This window comes from Uranotaenia lowii, chromosome 1, assembly GCF_029784155.1.
Source record: "Uranotaenia lowii strain MFRU-FL chromosome 1, ASM2978415v1, whole genome shotgun sequence".
Taxonomy (NCBI): Eukaryota; Metazoa; Arthropoda; class Insecta; order Diptera; family Culicidae; genus Uranotaenia; species Uranotaenia lowii.
This window is the reverse complement of record NC_073691.1, coordinates 27384164-27403661: the sequence shown is the minus strand read 5'-3', so window position 1 is coordinate 27403661 and position 19498 is coordinate 27384164. Positions and strand designations below refer to the sequence as shown.

At 33.8% G+C, this 19498-nt stretch overlaps 1 protein-coding gene across 3 annotated transcripts in view; it reads left to right on the top strand.

The window, feature by feature from the left end:
• LOC129750815 (cadherin-86C) overlaps nucleotides 1-19498 on the top strand; it is a 370404-nt gene that overhangs the window by 271136 nt on the left and 79770 nt on the right. For all 3 annotated transcript variants that reach the window (XM_055745911.1, XM_055745899.1, XM_055745904.1), the window contains exons 2-3: nucleotides 5257-5513; nucleotides 13449-13693. In XM_055745911.1, the coding sequence (XP_055601886.1) occupies nucleotides 5257-5513; nucleotides 13449-13693 (502 nt within the window). The remainder of the gene's footprint in view (nucleotides 1-5256; nucleotides 5514-13448; nucleotides 13694-19498) is intronic.

Sequence of the window (19498 nt, the reverse complement as noted above, 5' to 3'; positions counted from 1 at the left end):
AATTTTGTCAATTTTGTCAATTTTGTCAATTTTGTCAATTTTGTCAATTTTGTCAATTTTGTCAATTTTGTCAATTTTGTCAATTTTGTCAATTTTGTCAATTTTGTCAATTTTGTCAATTTTGTCAATTTTGTCAATTTTGTCAATTTTGTCAATTTTGTCAATTTTGTCAATTTTGTCAATTTTGTCAATTTTGTCAATTTTGTCAATTTTGTCAATTTTGTCAATTTTGTCAATTTTGTCAATTTTGTCAATTTTGTCAATTTTGTCAATTTTGTCAATTTTGTCAATTTTGTCAATTTTGTCAATTTTGTCAATTTTGTCAATTTTGTCAATTTTGTCAATTTTGTCAATTTTGTCAATTTTGTCAATTTTGTCAATTTTGTCAATTTTGTCAATTTTGTCAATTTTGTCAATTTTTTCAATTTTGTCAATTTTGTCAATTTTGTCAATTTTGTCAATTTTGTCAATTTCGTCAATTCTGTCAGTTTTGACAATTTTGACAATTTTGACAATTTTGACAATTTTGACAATTTTGACAATTTGTAGTTAATATTGACATTTTTGACAATTTTGAAAATTTTGACAACCTTGACAATTTTGACCAGTTTGGCAATTTTGGCATGTTTGACAATTTTGATAATTTAGACAATTTTGACAATTTTGACAGTTCCGACAATTTTGAAAATTTTGAAAATTTTGAAAATATTGAAAATTTTGACAGTTTTGACAATTTTGACAATTTTAAAAATTTTGTCATCTTTGTCAATTTTGTCAATTTTGTCAATTTTGTCAATTTTGTCAATTTTGTCAATTTTGTCAATTTTGTCAATTTTGTCAATTTTGTCAATTTTGTCAATTTTGTCAATTTTGTCAATTTTGTCAATTTTGTCAATTTTGTCAATTTTGTCAATTTTGTCAATTTTGTCAATTTTGACAATTTTGTCAATTTTGTCAATTTTGTCAATTTTGTCAATTTTGTCAATTTTGTCAATTTTGTCAATTTTGTCAATTTTGTCAATTTTGTCAATTTTGGCAATTTTTTCAAATTTGCCAATTTAGTCAATTTTGTCAATTTGGTCAATTTTGTCAATTTGGTCAATTTTGTCAATTTTGTCAATTTTGACATTTTTGTCAATTTTGTCAATTTTGTCAATTTTGTCAATTTTGTCAATTTTGTCAATGTTGGCAATTTTGTCAATTTTGTCAATTTTGTCAATTTTGTCAATTTTGTCAATTTTGTCAATTTTGTCAATTTTGTCAATTTTGTCAATTTTGTCAATTTTGTCAATTTTGTCAATTTTGTCAATTTTGTCAATTTTGTCAATTTTGTCAATTTTGTCAATTTTGTCAATTTTGTCAATTTTGTCAATTTTGTCAATTTTGTCAATTTTGTCAATTTTGTCAATTTTGTCAATTTTGTCAATTTTGTCAATTTTGTCAATTTTTCCAATTTTGTCAATTTTGTCAATTTTGTCAATTTTGTCAATTTCGTCAATTTTGTCAATTCTGTCAGTTTTGACAATTTTGACAATTTTGACAATTTTGACAATTTGTAGTTAATATTGACATTTTTGACAATTTTGAAAATTTTGACAACCTTGACAATTTTGACCAGTTTGGCAATTTTGGCATGTTAGACAATTTTGATAATTTAGACAATTTTGACAATTTTGACATTTCCGACAATTTTGAAAATTTTGAAAATTTTGACAATATTGAAAATTTTGACAGTTTTGACAATTTTGACAATTTTGACAATTTTGACAATTTTAAAAGTTTTGTCATCTTTGTCAATTTAGTCAATTTTGTCAATTTTGTCAATTTTGTCAATTTTGTCAATTTTGTCAATTTTGTCAATTTTGTCAATTTTGTCAATTTTGTCAATTTTGTCAATTTTGTCAATTTTGTCAATTTTGTCAATTTTGTCAATTTTGTCAATTTTGTCAATTTTGTCAATTTTGTCAATTTTGTCAATTTTGTCAATTTTGTCAATTTTGTCAATTTTGTCAATTTTGTCAATTTTGTCAATTTTGTCAATTTTGCAAATTTTGTCAATTTTGTCAATTTTGCCAATTTTGTCAATTTTGACAATTTTGTCAATTTTGTCAATTTTGTCAATTTTGTCAATTTTGTCAATTTTGTCAATTTTGTCAATTTTGTCAATTTTGTCAATTTTGTCAATTTTGTCAATTTTGGCAATTTTGGCAATTTTTTCAAATTTGCCAATTTAGTCAATTTTGTCAATTTTGTCAATTTTGTCTTTTTTGTTTATTTTGTCAATTTTGATTATTTTGTCCAAAATGTCTTTTTTCTCAAATTTTGTCAATTTTGTCCATTCCTTCTTTTTTCTCAAATTTTGTCAATTAAATATATTTGGTCGAAAATGTCATTTTTAACAATTTTGTGAATATTGTGAATTTTGTCAAGTTTGTCATTTGTTTTTCAATTTTGACAATTTTGTTAATTTTAACAATTTTGTCAATTTTTACAATTTGGTCAATTTTGTCCATTTTTCAATTTTGTAAATTTTAGCAATTTGTCAATTTTGTCAATTTCTTTAATTTTATGTTGTGAATTTTGTGAATTTTTTTAATTGTGTCAATTTCTGCAATATTGTCAATTTTGCCTATTTTGTATCTATTGTTAATTTTTCCAATTTAGCCAAATTTGTCAATTTTGTCAATTTTGTGATTATTTACAATTTTTTCATTTTGTCAATTTTGTTAATTTTGTCATTTTATTTAAAATTTTGTAATTTTTCCCAGTTTTGTAAATTTTGTCAATTTTCTCAATTTTGTCAGTTTTGGCAAATTTGTCAATTTTCTCAAGTTTGTCAATTTTGTCAATGTTTTTCAATTTTGTAAATTTTTTTAATATTCTTTATTTTGTAATTTTTTTCAATTTTGTCATATTTGTTAATTCTGTTAATTTTGTCATTTTTGTCAATTTTGTCAATTTTGTCAATTTTGTCAATTTTGTCAGTTTTGTTAATTTTGTCAATTTTGTAAATTTCGTCATTTTGTCAATTTTGTTTATTCTGTGAATTTTTTCAATTTTGTTTATTCTGTGAATTTCGTCAATTCCGTCAGTGTTGTCAATTTTGTCGATTTGTCAATATTGTCAATTTTGTCAATTTTTCCAATTTTGTCAATTTTGTCAATTTTGAAAATTGAGTCATTTATTCCAATTTTTTCAATTTTATTAATTTTATCAGTTTTTTCAGTTTTTGTCAACGTGGTAAATTTTATCTATTTTGTCAAATTTTTTAAAATTTTTCAAATGTGTCAAATTTTTCAATTTTTACACCTGGCCTATTTGCAGATGATTGAAAATTCCAATCAACTCATTTAACATGAATTTAAATTTCTCATCATTCAAGTCTCTTATCCTTAACCCGTTCGAGACCGATTGCACACCGTGTGTGCAATGGAATTTTTGTGCCTTTGTCAGAACAATCTTTCATTGTGAGTTTACTATTGCTCGGAAAAATAATATTCTTATACCAATGGAATCCGCAAATGTTAGGCAAAATGTATTGGGAAATGGTTTTTATGAAAATCAAACGACATAAAAAATATGTAAGAGTAAAGTACTATAAGTACGAATGTCGTGAAAAGGCCTCCGTCTCGAATGGGTTAATTGAATCTCTTCGTCACTAGGTAAAACTATTTTTGATGTGAAGTACCATAGGGTGCTCTAGGTCCCCGATTCTTCTCTTCATATATTTTTATTTTTTTTCTTACATTTTCAACAACTTTGGTTGGAAATAAATTGGGATTGGTACCAAATCGACACAACTTTCTGTTAGACCTACCAATTCTCACCCCAAGAATAACTCGAGGCGGAGTTGAGAAATCTATTGAACGGCTCGATCTGTCTATGTACAAGTTCTAGCCATTACGATCGACCTTGTTTGGATTGTGGCTGCTGCCGCCGCCATCGCCAATTTCAACCGGCTACGCGCGGAGGCTTTTTAATTTATGAACTGCGATGATGTGACTTAACTGGTCTTCGATTGGCTTCGTCTAACATAAGAGAGCGCACCTTTAGAGCGAACAAGATTAGATAAGGCTAGAAATCACCTTATTCAATTAAGCTTTATCGCGCGTTTGTTCTAGGTGACGACGAACGTTCTCAGACGCGTTCTATAACAGGAGATCGTTTCTTAAGTTCCTAAAGTTGATTCTACTTCTGATCAGTTAGAGGTTCTACGTAAGTTCAGATACAGGTGAGGGTGGAAGCGCGTGAAAAACGCTGTTAGCGGGTGTCATTGTTGCCGATAAAAGTTTCAAGAGCAAAGGTTTTAAATAGCACCGCGCCGCCAGCGGCAACCCACACCTGTCTGAATAATCTGAGGCCTGATTGCAAAGAAAGGTTCAGCGCAACTTAATCCCTATAAATTATGGATTCGGGATCGATCAAGTTAGAGTTCCCTCTCTTCCTCGGAATGAGAGAGCTTAATTAATTAATTGATCACAGACAGGGATTTTATTCATTTGAAACGTAATTTATTGAGAAAAAGTCTTAGAAAAAGAGACATTCTTACTACCATATAAAAAAGTGTTCTCATCGTAGCCCCTTTGGGTAGAAAGACAATGACGAAGCTCGTTAACACAACATTCTAGCACACATTAACGACCGTCCGAGATTGTTGATGTTCCATAAATCGTGTCCGAATAATCGATAAATTGTCATATTCATTGTGTTACCGCGGAATGGGGCGTTTAATATTTAAATATGTGTATCTACCTCACAAAGCATAGCATAGCTACTCCTCGTTAATTTCCATAACGCGTTCCGTGATCGCCAACTGGCGATCACCTCCCATTGCAATTTCTAAGCACTTGGTAGCTAAGTTTGAGTATTACAGAATGGACCATTGAGAAGAAATAGAAAAAAAAATTGACGTAGGAAAAAGTCCCCGTTGAGGGTGTGTTCCTATAGGGTAAGGTCGATCCACCTCAATGGATCGATCAATCGCCTAGCTCACAATGTAACGTGGAGGGACATCGAGGAAATGAACGACTCGACTCAACTCAACTGTCAGTGTAGCGCTAATGACTTCATTAGCGACCGGGTGACACCCCCGACTCGGTTCGGCCATTATTGTGCGATCACCATCACAAAAGCATTCTATAGTTAGACCTCGTCAATTGCCAAGTTATAACCGTAAATTAACCCATTTTATCACTCTGACTTGACCAGTCTGAACTGCCTATTAATAAACCTTCGTTTCTTTCTCTCTTTCCACAGAATGCTTCCCACCGGGCGATCGAGGTTTAGGAACCTCAACCTCCATCACCACAGTCATCGAGCCATATGGTACTACTGCTGTTGGTTGTTGGTGGCAGTGGTTCAGAGGACGGTGCAAGGGTTGGATCCCAAGTTTGATCCGTCGACCCGGATGCGACTGGTGCTGGTTCCGGCGGATGCACAAGTGGGCTCGGTGATCTACCGGTTGCGGGCTACCGATGAGGAGTTCGAGTATCCATTGCAGTTTGAGTTGGCGGGTAAGTTATTTTTGGTTATTATTTTTCCTTCCTCTTTGAACATCCCTTACGAAAAGCTAAATGAAACTATAAGTTTTGAAAATTAGATAATTTTAAAGTTTGAAACCACTGAGAATTAATCTAACTCAACAGAATTGGTTGAACCTTGGATCTTTCGGATGAATCATTTTAAGAATGCACTCGAAATTTGGTATTAGAAACCTTGGGAAACTATCACTTATTGACTTATGAGAACTATTGGGAACGCATAATTTAGACTAGAACTTTACCTTCAACTGCATAAATAATAAAAAGTTTGAAAAAAAAATGTTTTCGATGGAAATAATTTCGTAAATTACCCTCAAACTAACAAATTTTCATTGGTTTGCTAAAGTTTAAAATGTTTGTCAACTCTGAACTAAACTGTTGAATCTGGTTGAGAAATCAAAACATAAAACAGACTTCTATTTGTATCGGAAACTGATAAAATAATCATATTTATTCTCGCTAAGTCTTTGTTTTTTTCCCTCGTAAAGAGTTTTCAAGGTTAACGAAATAACCTAGAAAAAAATAGTCTGAGTGTTAAAAACGTTAAAAACCAGCCTCGTCGCTATGGCGACAGAAGGGTTTACGAGGAGACGATTTCCCTGCACTGGGATCGTTAATCGCAAATTGTGATGAAGTTCGCTACATAGTTGTGGAATTCGATAAAGAGAAAGCAGATAGTAATAAGAAAAGATTTTCCCAGGCCGATGTTTCACCCTTGCTAATTCCTCGATGCATCATAAATTCAATTGGAGATGTGGAGGATTCACGTACAGAACAAAATTGGGCGCAAATTGACTGATATGAATAAAGCTCTAGTAATTGCTTTTGCTATTTTCGAGCAGTTTTGTGAGTCAAATACTTCGAATGGCATCCATATTTTTAATCCGGAGCTGGTTGAAAGTAAATGTTCTACTCTGCTTTTTCATATCTAGTTAGGCAAATTCTTTCAAATTTTGCCATTATAAAGCTCGAGCTTAGTAAAAGCTATCGAAGCAATTGCTATTTTCTTATTCATACCACCTATTGTTCTCAAAATAAGAGGCAGATCAAAATATGAAAAAATAATTCAACTATCTCAAGCATCCGTCGCTGAATTTCTGCAAGGTAGTAATTTTTGTTAACACTTGTCAACACTTACAGCATCGTGCTGACTATCAGACAGCAAACGGCTCCGGCTTTTATCAAACTCGGATTAACAAAAAAAAACAAAACCCAAACATATTATCCCCATCCTATTCGCCGCTCAAAATGTCTTGAATATGATCATGTCGCACACAAATGCGAAAAAGGTAAAAAATGTTAGAACTGTGGAAAAGATTTTCATGGCGATGAATGTGCACTTCCTCCTGAATGTATTAGTTGCTCTGGTCCCCATCCCGTTACATCTTCCTCTTGTCCTGTTTTCAAATCTTGCGCAACCATCGTTAAAATTAAGATTGATAACGATATTCCATACCCCTCAGACCGCTGCATTTAGGCTGAACGAAATGAACATAAGTCATATTTAGGGGAGATGGGGGCATAATGGGGGCATATGGAGGTTACATTATTGTTTCGTGTTCAGACACTTGGAAAGCCTATTCCCTAACGGGCTGAAACGTAAAAAACTAGATGAAAACGTTAAAAAATGCATTTTAAAAAATTTTGCCAAAAGCTGAAAACCGGCCACTGTGGAGGCATAATGAGAACCCCCCCTGAGGCAGTATGAGCACCATTAATGAGGGCAAGATGTGCGTTTTCTGCCGCGGAATCTAGCAGCGAATTCAATTCGATGAATTCAGGTGAGTCGTAGATTCATCAAACAAAGCAATAACAAAATAATCTATGTCTGTTTGTAGAATACAAACAATTCACGCACGCTCATACATTATGTGCTTTGTTCGGAGGATGATGCTATTAGCCGTATAATGTAACAATAAAAAAATCGATCATGAATTGTAAATGGAAAAAAATCACCTCGAACAGAAATCTAACTCTAGTCTTTTGATTACCTCTCCGACACCTTACCAATAGGCTAAATCGTCGGATGAAAACTAGTCAAGGTGTGGCGCTATAAATCAATTTTAATTCGCTGCTAGATTCTACTGCAGAAAATGCTCATTATGCCTCGATAATATGGTGCTCTATATGCCCCTTGTCAACAAATTTAAGTAAAAACGTGTTTTAAAATTGATAAAAGTGAAAAATTTCCAGCAGGGGACTCAGCGCCAATAGAGGAAATTAGTAGTATTATTTTTGATGCAGCCCAACAGTCTATTTATCGAACTTTAGAAATCCTTCCTAAGAAAAGCGTTCCTTGGTGGTCAGAAACAGTTTACTTCACTATAAAACGAAAAAGAAAAGCCCTTCGAGCTCTTAGGAATATTGGAAAAGATCATCCTGAATATGCTAGTTTTCTCCAAGAATTTAGAAAAGTTATATCCAAGCCCGAAAAATATTATATAACACAAAGAAAGAATCTTATACTTATTCTTCAACTTTCAATTCGGACACATCGTCTTGCGAAAAGTGGGGGAGTATTCGAGCGCTTTGAGGAATCATTAGAACATCCGAAATAACGATCAAACCACTGAAGGACTAACGGATGATCCTTTTTTTTGTTTCGATTATAGTCGTTTTACCATCTTTATGGCATTCGCGACTTAATCCTTTAAAAATAGCCAATACACTTGCTGAATGTTTTGATGAGAGCTCTAGCAGTACTTCATATCATTCTGCATTTTTAGTTTACAAAAATAGCAAACCGCAACCAATTTCTTGCAATTTATCTGAAAAGAATTATATAAAAATCCTTCCTCTATCGAAGAATTTATGATAGCTCTTGACAAGGGCAAAGGTAAAAGTTGTGGGCCTGACAACATAAATTACTCCATGCTGCAACATCTTCCTTTTCATACAAAACACGCACTCTTTAAAGAATACAACCGTCTTTGGACGGAAAATATTTTTCCTCAAATAAGGAGAGAGTCTCTCGTTGTACCTTTCCCAAAACCAAACAAGATTCATACTTATCCTAAAAATATACTTCCGATTTCTTTGATTACCTGCCCTTCCAAAGTAATGGAAAGTATGGTTTCTTCCCGACTTGCTTCAGTGTTCATCTCTTTTTGATAGCCATCAATTCTGTATTTAGTTACATTCCACGTGATGTTAAGGTTCTAGTTTTCGCAGATGACATCGTTTTGTATGTATCCGGAAAAAAATGCAGAAAGCTCTTACAAAAATAGGAAACTGGTCTTATCGCTCAGGTTTCAGGATTTCTCCAGAAAAAAAACTGTTGTTATGCGTTTCACGAAGAAAAAACTAATGTCATTCCAAATATCTTAGAATTGCACGGATCCCTACTGAACAATGTAGAAGAAGTTAAATGTCTCGGAGTGGTTATAGTGCCTCATTTGAGCTTTTTTTTATCATTTTTAAAACAAACTGTAATGACATGTTATAAAAGATGCAATATACTGCAGTATCAAACATGAAAACTGGAGGGCAATCTAATGTAATTCTTAACATAGGAAAAAGTATTGTTTTCAGTCGACTTTTATTTGTCATTCCTGTATTAATGTTCTGTTACAAAAATCTTATAAACAAGCTCGAAGTAATATGTAATTGTAAAATAATACAATAAAGTTGTTAGAACAGCTATAGGAGCCGTTTGCCCTAGCCCAATCAAAATTATTATGGCTAAATCAGGTCTTCCACCTTTTGAATACGTCATGTTGTACAACACTGCAAAGATTTTTATTAGGTTTCAAAATGTTGAAAATGAAAATGTCAGACGAGTTATGAACTACTCTATTTTCATAACAAAGAAACAAGAATTAGAATTTCAATTAAACTGGGTTTTACCATCTTCCAAAAACTTACAAAAATACTCATACAAATGAAGTTCAGCACCTGCTAGAATAAATTGGGATACCTTACCGTGATAAAAATTTACCAAATACTGTGATCCAGAAAAATGTACAAAAAATTATTGGTCAAAATTTCCAAAATCATTTAAAGTACTTTGCTGATGGTTCAAAAACAAGTAATGCAGTTTCCGCAGGATTTTTTCATCCCCAAAATTGCGTTTCCCAATCCCTTCCACTTTCAAACCTTATAAGTATTTTCTCCGCAGAGGCTTTCGGTTTAATGACAGTATTAAACAGAATTGAAAATGCCACCTTGTCACACGTCATTTTCACTGATTCCGCTAGCGTTTTGCTAGCTGTTGAATCATGTGACAGTGGACACTCCTGGATCCAAAGTATAATAAAAATTGTCCGAGAAAATGAACATATTGACTTGTTTTGGGTCCCTAGTCATGGGGCATATTTGGTAATGAACAGGCCCTCCTTAATTCCTACTCCTCAACAAGACATAAATAATAAAAGAAATTTGAAAAAAAAGTTGGCATTCAATGGGATGATGGGCGGACGAATACAGCAGAAAATAAACTAAGTGAGATAAGATGCACAACACGCCATTGGAAATACAGTACCACGTCAAGAGGCGAAGAAGTTGCGATTTGACTTTCAAAAAAATAGGACATTTATGGGAAATTTACAGATACTTGATTGATAAAAGCGACATAAGCTGCGAAGTTTGTGGAGTAAGAAGAACTGTGAAACACCTTCTATTGAACTGCAAAAAAATACGAAAGTCAAAGACAAGAATGCGAAATTGGAACAACGATGGATGCATATACCCAAGTTGCGGAACAAAAACTAATAAAATTTATAAAAACAAGTGGGTTTAACAATTTTTTTTAAATATTGAGTAAGTTATAAGGCTTTATGTTATAAGTTGTAAGTATTTTTTAAGTATAGACTCGAATGAACACTAAGTGTTTTAAAAGTCTCAAAAAAAGTTAACAAAAACAGTCATGACATTCATGAGTGTTTGATATATGCATAGATTGTTCATCCGTAAAATTGGTAACACTTCCCTAATGATATCCAATCTGTTAAACTGGCAACCATTCCAGTGAACACTACGAATTCATGCATCATCGATTCTCTGGGAGATGCCAGATGAATCTTTCACGTTTTGTCATCAGGAAAAATGTAAACAAAAAGGTGAAAATTTTCGATGAATTCAAAACTTATTATACTACAGGTTTTTTCCTTCAAATATCTCTTAAAAAGGTTAGTAGAATCCATTTTTAGGTCTTCTTAATATTTTAAATTTTTTTTTGGAAAAAATTGATAGCTTCTACGCGGTAAATTGAGTTTCAAAAACTGGTGTTTATTTGCCATTGAAAACACACCTAAGTATTTTAATAGTTTTTGAATGAAAAAGTGATATTTTCACAACTGGTTAAAAAATTGGATTTTTATCCTGTTTTCTGTTAACCAAAGTAACAAATTTGGTGTTTGGATTTGGAATTAACGGAGTGTTTGAGTTGTTCATGGTACTAGAAGAAGATTTAAAATTATTTAGATTTTTCATAGTGTCGTATTCCATTTATGAAAAATGCACTTCTGAAATGTCTGCTCTAATGTGAGAGCTGTTGGCACAGTTTTCTAAAATTTTTGTAAAAAATCAAATATTTTTCCGGCGGCGTTTCTTGCAAGTACCTTTTTATGACAAAATTTTGCCCAATAATTATTAAAAAATAAATATCATGAAGAGCTAATTCGCTTTTATTTATAGGCCTGTTCCTAAAAGCTTCCCAAATGATCTAAACTCTTCCATGGAGGACTTTGTGGCGCTACTGTTTAGTTATTATCTCCCATAAACAATAGCGAATTGACGTTCTCTCTCACTTGCGACTCTCTGATATTGTTTACATTTGTCACGCGGTTCATCAGTCCGGAATAATCGCCGCGGTGTAAACATCGATTAATTTGCTTGAAATAGGGTTTTTCATAAGCTTTGTCGTTCATCAGAAATCATCTGTCCTGTAGCCTCGGTACTGGCATCACAGCTTACGAGCTCTGGAACTTGGGAAAAAAATTTTTGAGGTTAGGTTTGAATGACTCATTACTAGGTAACACTTTCAGCTTATCTGAGAAATTTTTTTGGACATTTTAGCGATTTACCCTTAAATTCACGCTTATTCGAAATTAAAAATGCTGGTATGAGACTTGACTTCCCTGATGACCCTTAACCGTAGTCGCCGATCATGTGCTTAACTCCAATGCTTGATTTGAACTTTGTGGACATTTTTGACAGTGTTTGAATACTTTTCCACCACTTTCACACAGTAATTCTTTGAATTATCAACCGTTTTGTCAGCTATCAATTTGATAATGATGGATTTGGAAGGAAACTGTGCAAAAATATTTTTTTTCTTTTTCTCTTGCATCGTAAATATCTCAAAAACGCGTAAACTTTAAATTTTGAAAAAATAGGTCGGATAGTACCTTTTACAGGCAACAAAATGCTGTCAATATTTTGGATGAACGATTACTAGTAAACGAGCTATTAGCGAAAGAAAGTGTTCCATTTCTAAAATAACTGAGCTTTACGATGGGCCTTGGATAAATCCTTGAGAAACTTGAGACCTTACTTATTTCAGTTTTCTTTAGAGGCTCGGTTGTTTACAATTGTTTACGTTTGTAAACATTGGTAAAAAATCAAAAGCGTTTTTAAGTCGAAAAATAGCTCTAAAACTCCGGTGAAGTGTTGAGTGTCGAAAGATTTCGACCGTTATACTTCTTGTGCAACGGCAATGGACCGTTTAATTCGTTAATCAATAAAGTACAAAATAGGTACAAAATACTTATTTCGCACAGACTCAAAAAAGAAATATTTACCAGCAGCTCACAGGAATGAGGAGTTTAACAGATGGTATTCCTATCGAGATTATCCCCTATCCAACCCTAAGTTACATTTGAGGTATAGTGTACGACTTAGATACCATCAACGAAGAGGAGCTGTTCCTCGAAGCACAGTTTAAACCTGAAGGAGTTACCAAGGTTAAAAGGATAACCAAGAAAATAGATTATGGCCGGAAAAACACCCCACTGTTGATATTAACGTTTCACGCATTGAAAATATGTTAATAAGCTTAGCACAATATATTTTAAATTATTTTGTTATACCATAAACTGAGGTAGCTGAGACAAATAAAGTACCCAGAAAACATAAAATCGTATCAGAAATGATAACTTAAGTCGTTTAAAATGGTGTTGCGAATCTCAATTTCAACTGCCTAGTGAAAAAATCGTATAAAATGTCGTCTGAAGTCATTTTAAATCGGATATGACAGAAAGTTCGCCATGTTTGTAAATTTTGAAATGATTTTGCTCCCACGCGGCTTCAAGTGAGAAAATCATCGTTATGTTCTCTCCGCAACCAGCAGTGCATCCAGATGGTTGAAAATCAGCTGGGAATTGAGTAATTGACCAATGAGAGAAGTGGAAAAAATTGTCGCTGGCAACGATTTAAAGGTGTAGAAAACAAAATCTTGCGCTCTCTTGCATTCTTCCGATAGATACGAGTAAGGTGTCAGATATCGCATAACTAGTATAGTTTTCGTCGCTTTTGAAAGAAATAAAATGGTTAGAAATTGTTTAGAAATGTAAAGAAATTGTTTTTTTTACTGGGTAATTTAAAAAAAATAAGAAAATTGTGCAGCAAAAAATAAGTAAAAAATTGACATACTGTGCACTGTTACTGAACCTTAAATGACACTATTATCAAACACCAAATTGCCGAAAGACAATTCATAAAAAAAGTAGTTTTATAACCACCCATTTTGGGATATCTGATATTTGAGCTCTGGGTTCAACCTAGGTGAACAATTTACAAATTTTCCAAAAATGTGTAGTTGGTATTTTGTTGGTTACAGGACCAAAATTGAGCTCAGAATGAATCGATTTTTAATATAACGACAAATTCAGAACCATTTTTTCATGTATTGATTTGAGTCGTAAAAAATAGTTTTATTAACATTTTTTTTTCTCTCTTTTACGTTTCCAGGTGACGCCGCCTCGTCAACGGTCCAAATCGAAACCCTGCCCTGTACCAAGTTCAACTCGATCTGCCAGGCAAACGTAATCCTAACGCGGCGCCTAGAACCGGGCCGCTACTACGACTTCCAGGTGTCGGTCAAGGACACCAAGGGCGGCATGTCCATCCAGGCCTGCTCGATCACTGCCACCAACTTCACCACCCCGCACGACGTCATCTTCCCGCACAAAACCGGCATCATCATGGTTCCGGAGGTGAGTTAAAGTGATCATTATTTTAACATATCGGAATCCTTGTAGGTAATCGAATGTGGGTATCAGACTTGATTCTGAGAAGAATGTTGCCGGTAAAGTTGGTAGCAACATTCCAAAAGAATCAACTTCTTGAGGCGACCAGTGATGCCAGTTTTGCAGGTTTAGAATCTAAAAGATAGTTTAGACAATTTAGGAATTTAAAATTTTCTCACTATTAAAAAGAAAAATCTGCCAACCCGGTCAGAAGCAATTCCAAACAATTGGAATCCAATAAATTTCAACACATTATTAATGGAGGTGGTCGATCGCCAACCCAGAGATATCCATGTTGAAAGATTTATCCGGGGAAAAACAAGTCCAATGGCGCACACACAATGGCCGAGAAACGTTATGATTTAAATCTGTGCTTGGTTTCGAATTCAAATGTTTTTTTTTTTCATTCATGTTGTACCTATAGTCGGCTTCAAATGGAACAAGATTCAAAGAAGAAGGAAGACACGCGCCAATAACACCTGGCCACCAACTGAGAGATCCTCAATACCTAAAGATCTGATTTGGCCTCCAGAACAATCGAGTGGTTACAACAGGAAATTGTTGTTTGATTCAACAAGAAATGTGTGTGCACACGAATTGGCTCGAGCGCATAAATCGACGAACATAATTAGATAAAATAAAACATAAATTTATTTCTTCCCGCCTTTTGCCGATTGTCTGTGGCGCGTTCTTGTTTTCCTTCATATTTTTTTCCCTCTTTCCTTTCCATGTTTCGAACAATCTCAACTGCTGCATTCAGCAATATTCGCTCGTTTGCGAAACAATCGCTCGCTAGTTTATTCTCCGATTTTTTAAAGGGACCGACTTAGCAAAAACAAACAAACTTGGCGTGATTGTTTATTGCACTTTGGACAATTTGTTGATCATGTCCAATCGAGTGCCATTGATTGCCTATACTCGACGAGAAACTTCGTTTCCTTCAGAATTTTGTTTCCAATTTTTTTTTAATTTCAACTTAATATTGAAATAAGACGTCATCCTACGATGATCATTCTTAAAAATACTCATGTCGATCCATCTAGAATGGCGACTTTGCGACGTCCGATTTCCGCATCACGTTTCTGCGACCTGGGGTCTTGGGATTTCCGGGATAATTTTTCTTCCTTCGAGCAATCCGGCGAATGCAAATCATGTCGAGAGAGAGAAAGAGACACACAGTCGGGAGAAATGTGTACCATGATCTTGCCATTTTTTCACCAAACTTGGACATCGAAACGTAACCCCCCTTGGATCAAGAAAAGGATGGAAAAAAGAGCACTCGCGTGGCATAATTTACAACCCTTTTCTCCCCTCAACGGGAGGACCACTAGGTGCTTCCCTTGCTCACCTTCGGTTTACCTCTTTCATAGAAAGAATCAAAGGAGGCCATGGGAAAAAGACAAGCCGAGGAGGAAAGTGGAGAGGATTATAATTCGCCATATTTCTCGCCATCATCGCCGCCATCGGATGCGACCCAGTCTCTTGATACACGTGTCCCTTATTCGCATAGCTTTGCTAAGTCTAGCTTAGAAAGATCGCGCCGTGGGCACTTCCGCGTTCTTTCTTTTCTTCTTTCTATTCCATTTTTTCATTTTCTTCAAATATAAAATAAAACCTAGTGCTCAAACTATTCATCATATTTGCTTGGACGCTTTTCCAGCGGTGAATTGATGGTATTTTTGTAGTGTCCTACTAAGGCTACTTTAAGCGCAAGTTGGGATAAAGATAAGCGTGGTTGGACTTTTGTTCTGTCTTCAAGAGGACGCAACTCATGGCGATTTTTACTCAGGTCTGCTGTGTTCCCTGGTGAAATATTGCCTGGAGAGCTCATTCGATTTGAAACAAAGCTTTTTAAAGTTAGGTTTATGTTTTCGACCGGGAAGATGTTTTTAAGTATTTATTTTTGGCTTTTTACGGTCTTTGATTTCACTCAAACAACTGTTTATTTGAAATACCCGTCGTTTCGATCAGTTTTGTGGTCTTTCTCAAGAAAATTATCTGTCTGCTGTTAAAAAATCGATATTGACAATGACACAGCAGACAGATAATTCCCTTGAGAAAGACTACAATAATGGTCGAAACGTCGGGTATTTTCAATAAAAAGTTGTTTGATTAAAATCTAAGATCATAAAAAGCCAGCTATTTTAAGTTTTGAAAACATATTTTTTTTTCATTCTAATTTTGATCCTGAAATCTAAAGCAACTTTGAATTATTCGTGTCTGAAGTAACGTTTCGGTGTTCTAAATGAGTTTAGTATTAAAATTAATTTCCCGAATTCCAAATGTAGCCCAGCTTAGGAGTGCTTTTCAAAATAATCCATCATTTGATGAAAAGTCAAACGGAAAGCTACATGGCGACCGTTAAACTTTTTAAAATTAGAATGAGATCGAAAACAAAATTCCGATTACACGTTCTGTAGAAATATGAGTTTGCATTAAAAATTTTATTACTGATTCTTAATTCTGAATTCTAACTTCTTTATGAATGGACCGACTGTTTTGGTTGATTTTTTTTAAGAAATTTTAACGGCTATCATTCTCGAATTTTTAAGTTAAAACGACTGTTTTTACTCCTCCTGGAGTCCTCCTGGAATCCTCCTGGAGTAAAAAACATGTTTTTTTTCTTAAAAATCCGAGACTGATGACCGTATACAATCCTTTAAAAAAATCTAATTTCTGAATCAGTAAAGGTTTTTCTTAAACGTCTTTCTGTTCTGAACTTGAAACCTACTCCAGTTGGATAGAATTTTTTCAAAGCAACAAAAAATTCAATACACAAAATTGATTAATGGAAGCGACATGGCGACCGTTATATTTTCTATTGTTTCTATAGAAAAAAAAAACCAAAATTCCTCTATTTTTGATTACTTTAAGTTTTGTTAATTTTAATTTGAATCAACAGAAGTCTCAATTGACTGTAATTAGTACTCAAAAGCCAAAATCTCAGTACGCTGCTATATGTTTGCATGAAAAAAAGTCTCAGATTCATTTTTTAAATTTAGCAGAAGTCTCAATCCACTTTTTATTAGCGGATATCTCATTGCACTTTCATGACTCTAAAACAGCAGAGACATCGATCTACCACGATCTACTGTAACTGTTTCTAATGAGTGAAAGTCCGTATCATCATACTGAGGTAAAAATGCACAAAACAAGCAGAAAAATTTAAAAAAAAAATTCAACAAATTTAACCGACAGAAGTCTCTATCGAAACTGTTTTTTTTTTCAAGAAGAAGTTTCAATTTACTTGCATTGTTGTGTACCACCAAAAATCTGAATCAGCTGTAAGTTTTTTTAAAAAACTAGAAAAAATAATCAGCACAGTTCAATCCTCTTCTACAGTAGTGAGCCATCGGAAGTCTCAATCTACTAGTAGATTTTCCCATCTTCTCTAACTAAAGATGTTCACTAGAAGACTTAGTCCGCTGTTATTATTATCAAACTACAAAATAGTCGAACCACTGTAACTGTGTGTCATAAGCAGAAGTCTCAGTTCACTTTAACAGATTAAAAAAATTGAGCCATCAGACAGAAGCTTTAATTTCCCAGAAATACTACTCACTTTTTTTGTTGGCATCGATTTTTTTTTCAGCGGAAGTCTCTATCCTATGTTCGTTTATTCATTGTATCGTACTCATTAGCAGAAGTCTCAATCCGCTGTATCAGCAGATTTCACTAAAAAAATCCCCAATTTTCTAATAGTGAATCGTAAAATGAGGTAGAGACCAAAATTTGAAAAAAAATCAATGATTTAATACACACAACATAAATAAAAAATTATTGTACCTTGTTTTACCCAATTTGAGATAACCTTCATTCTTATTCAACTCTTTAGACGGTAAGCTATTCAAAACAATAAGGTTATGTTTACAGATAACAAATCCACTTCAATAGTTTTCCTTCCAGTAGAAGAGGTTCCGAAATCTGATAATAAACTTTATGATTGCTTATATCTGCTATCATTGCGGTTTCTCAACGGAATTCTCAATCCACCGTTGTTAAGAGTAGAATTCGAAATCCTTTGCATCAGTTGACAAATGAGCGGAAGATGAAATTTACTCTACATATTTCCAAGTCTCGAAGAATAACCGTTTGTATTCATGTTTCTCAATCGAAAAAATTTTAATCGAAAACAGCTGTTTTCCGAAAGCGGAAGTCTCAATCCGTTGTCACAGTTTCTTTGAGCAGACGTCTTAATTTACTTTCATAATTATCATCTAACAGAATTGTTTATGTGTTCTTTTTGAGTAAACAGAAGTCTCAATCTTTCAAAATTTTTTTCAAGTGGATTGTTAAGTCCCAAAGTAAGAAAAATATTGGCAGAAGTCTCAATCCGCTGTTACTGTTCTTTTGTAGGGATAATAAAGCTTTAGACCGTCTTTCCTAACTAAAATAAAGTAAAAGAAAATCCTTTGCCCCTTTTATATTTTATCAAAAGCAAGGTTCTGAAAGCTGGTTTTAACCATTCCTAAAACGTGAAATTGCTATTATTGTTTGAAACTCGGAAAAGTATACGCTGGTAGTATTTTTAGTGGAAAGAAGTCTCAACATGATGAATCCATAATTCATAAACAGAAGATGCTCTGAAATTTGTTTTAACTGAATAGCAAAAGTAGCACGCATCGATAGAATTGGCTTAGCAATAGAACAGCACATGTGAGCGCTGCTTGGGTGATTTTTTGCCCGGTCGGACACAATCTCATGTGTTCGACCCGTCCGTGTTTCAATGTGGGTAGGAATGCGATGGGTTTCTTCATCGCTTCCTATCAACATTGAAACGGCGCGCGGCAAAGAATCACGCAAGTAGTTCAAAAGCTGTTCACAAAACAAAAAAAGCCCTGCTCACATTTTCACCAACTATTCAATTTCTTCTACCCGAAGCGCTCTAGCTTTGATCTTTCCACCTATAATACTTTCATGTTCTTTCTAAATATTCTACCTTGAATTTTCACAACTCGCCGAAATGCCAAAAATTAAATAAGAATTTAACTGAATACAGCAGAAGTTACAAATTTCAATATTTTTGTTTAATGAACAGAAATCTCAAGCCTTTGAAACTGTTTATTTCAAATTGGAAGTCTCAATCATTCATGACTCTCATCCAACTGCATTTTGAATATTTGCTTTTTCTTTTCTTCTTAATCCTTTAACATATTTATTGAAGTGAAACTCTAAATCCTCAGAATTTGTTTGTCTTAAGCATGAGTATCAAAACTATCTATAGAATTTTTAAACAACTAGCAACTATTAGATAAGTTATTAAACGATGTCATTTCAAGTGCAGAAGCAGTATTCCTAGTTAATTTTACACTTATTTTATGAACAGAATCCTCGATCTCTTAGTTTCTAGCTGCTTGTCATAAGAAAAAGTTCCAATCTGCATCGGCATTTTTCCAGTAGCAGGAGTCTTTCGTGTTTCAATGCTTATTATGAGCTGGTTTGATTTTTGCCTACTTAAAACAGCAGAATTCTCAATCAGTTTAAACAATTGCCGATTCCCAAATCTTAGTACGACATTGAAAAACACTACAGAAAAAGCTTTTGCCTGTTTTTATCAATAAGACCAGTCATTCTCACAAGCAGAAATCTCAGTCTACTGAAACGGTTTATCTTTAGCAGCTCTGTATCAGCTTCCGAGATTCTTAGTCAGCACACGTCTCAAGCAGTTAGAGCTGCTCTTCACAAGTCGTAAAATGAGTTCACCATTTAAATTAAATTTTATCTCAAGTAACAGTATCAAAATTCTTCCAATTTTTTCATCTAGCAGGAATG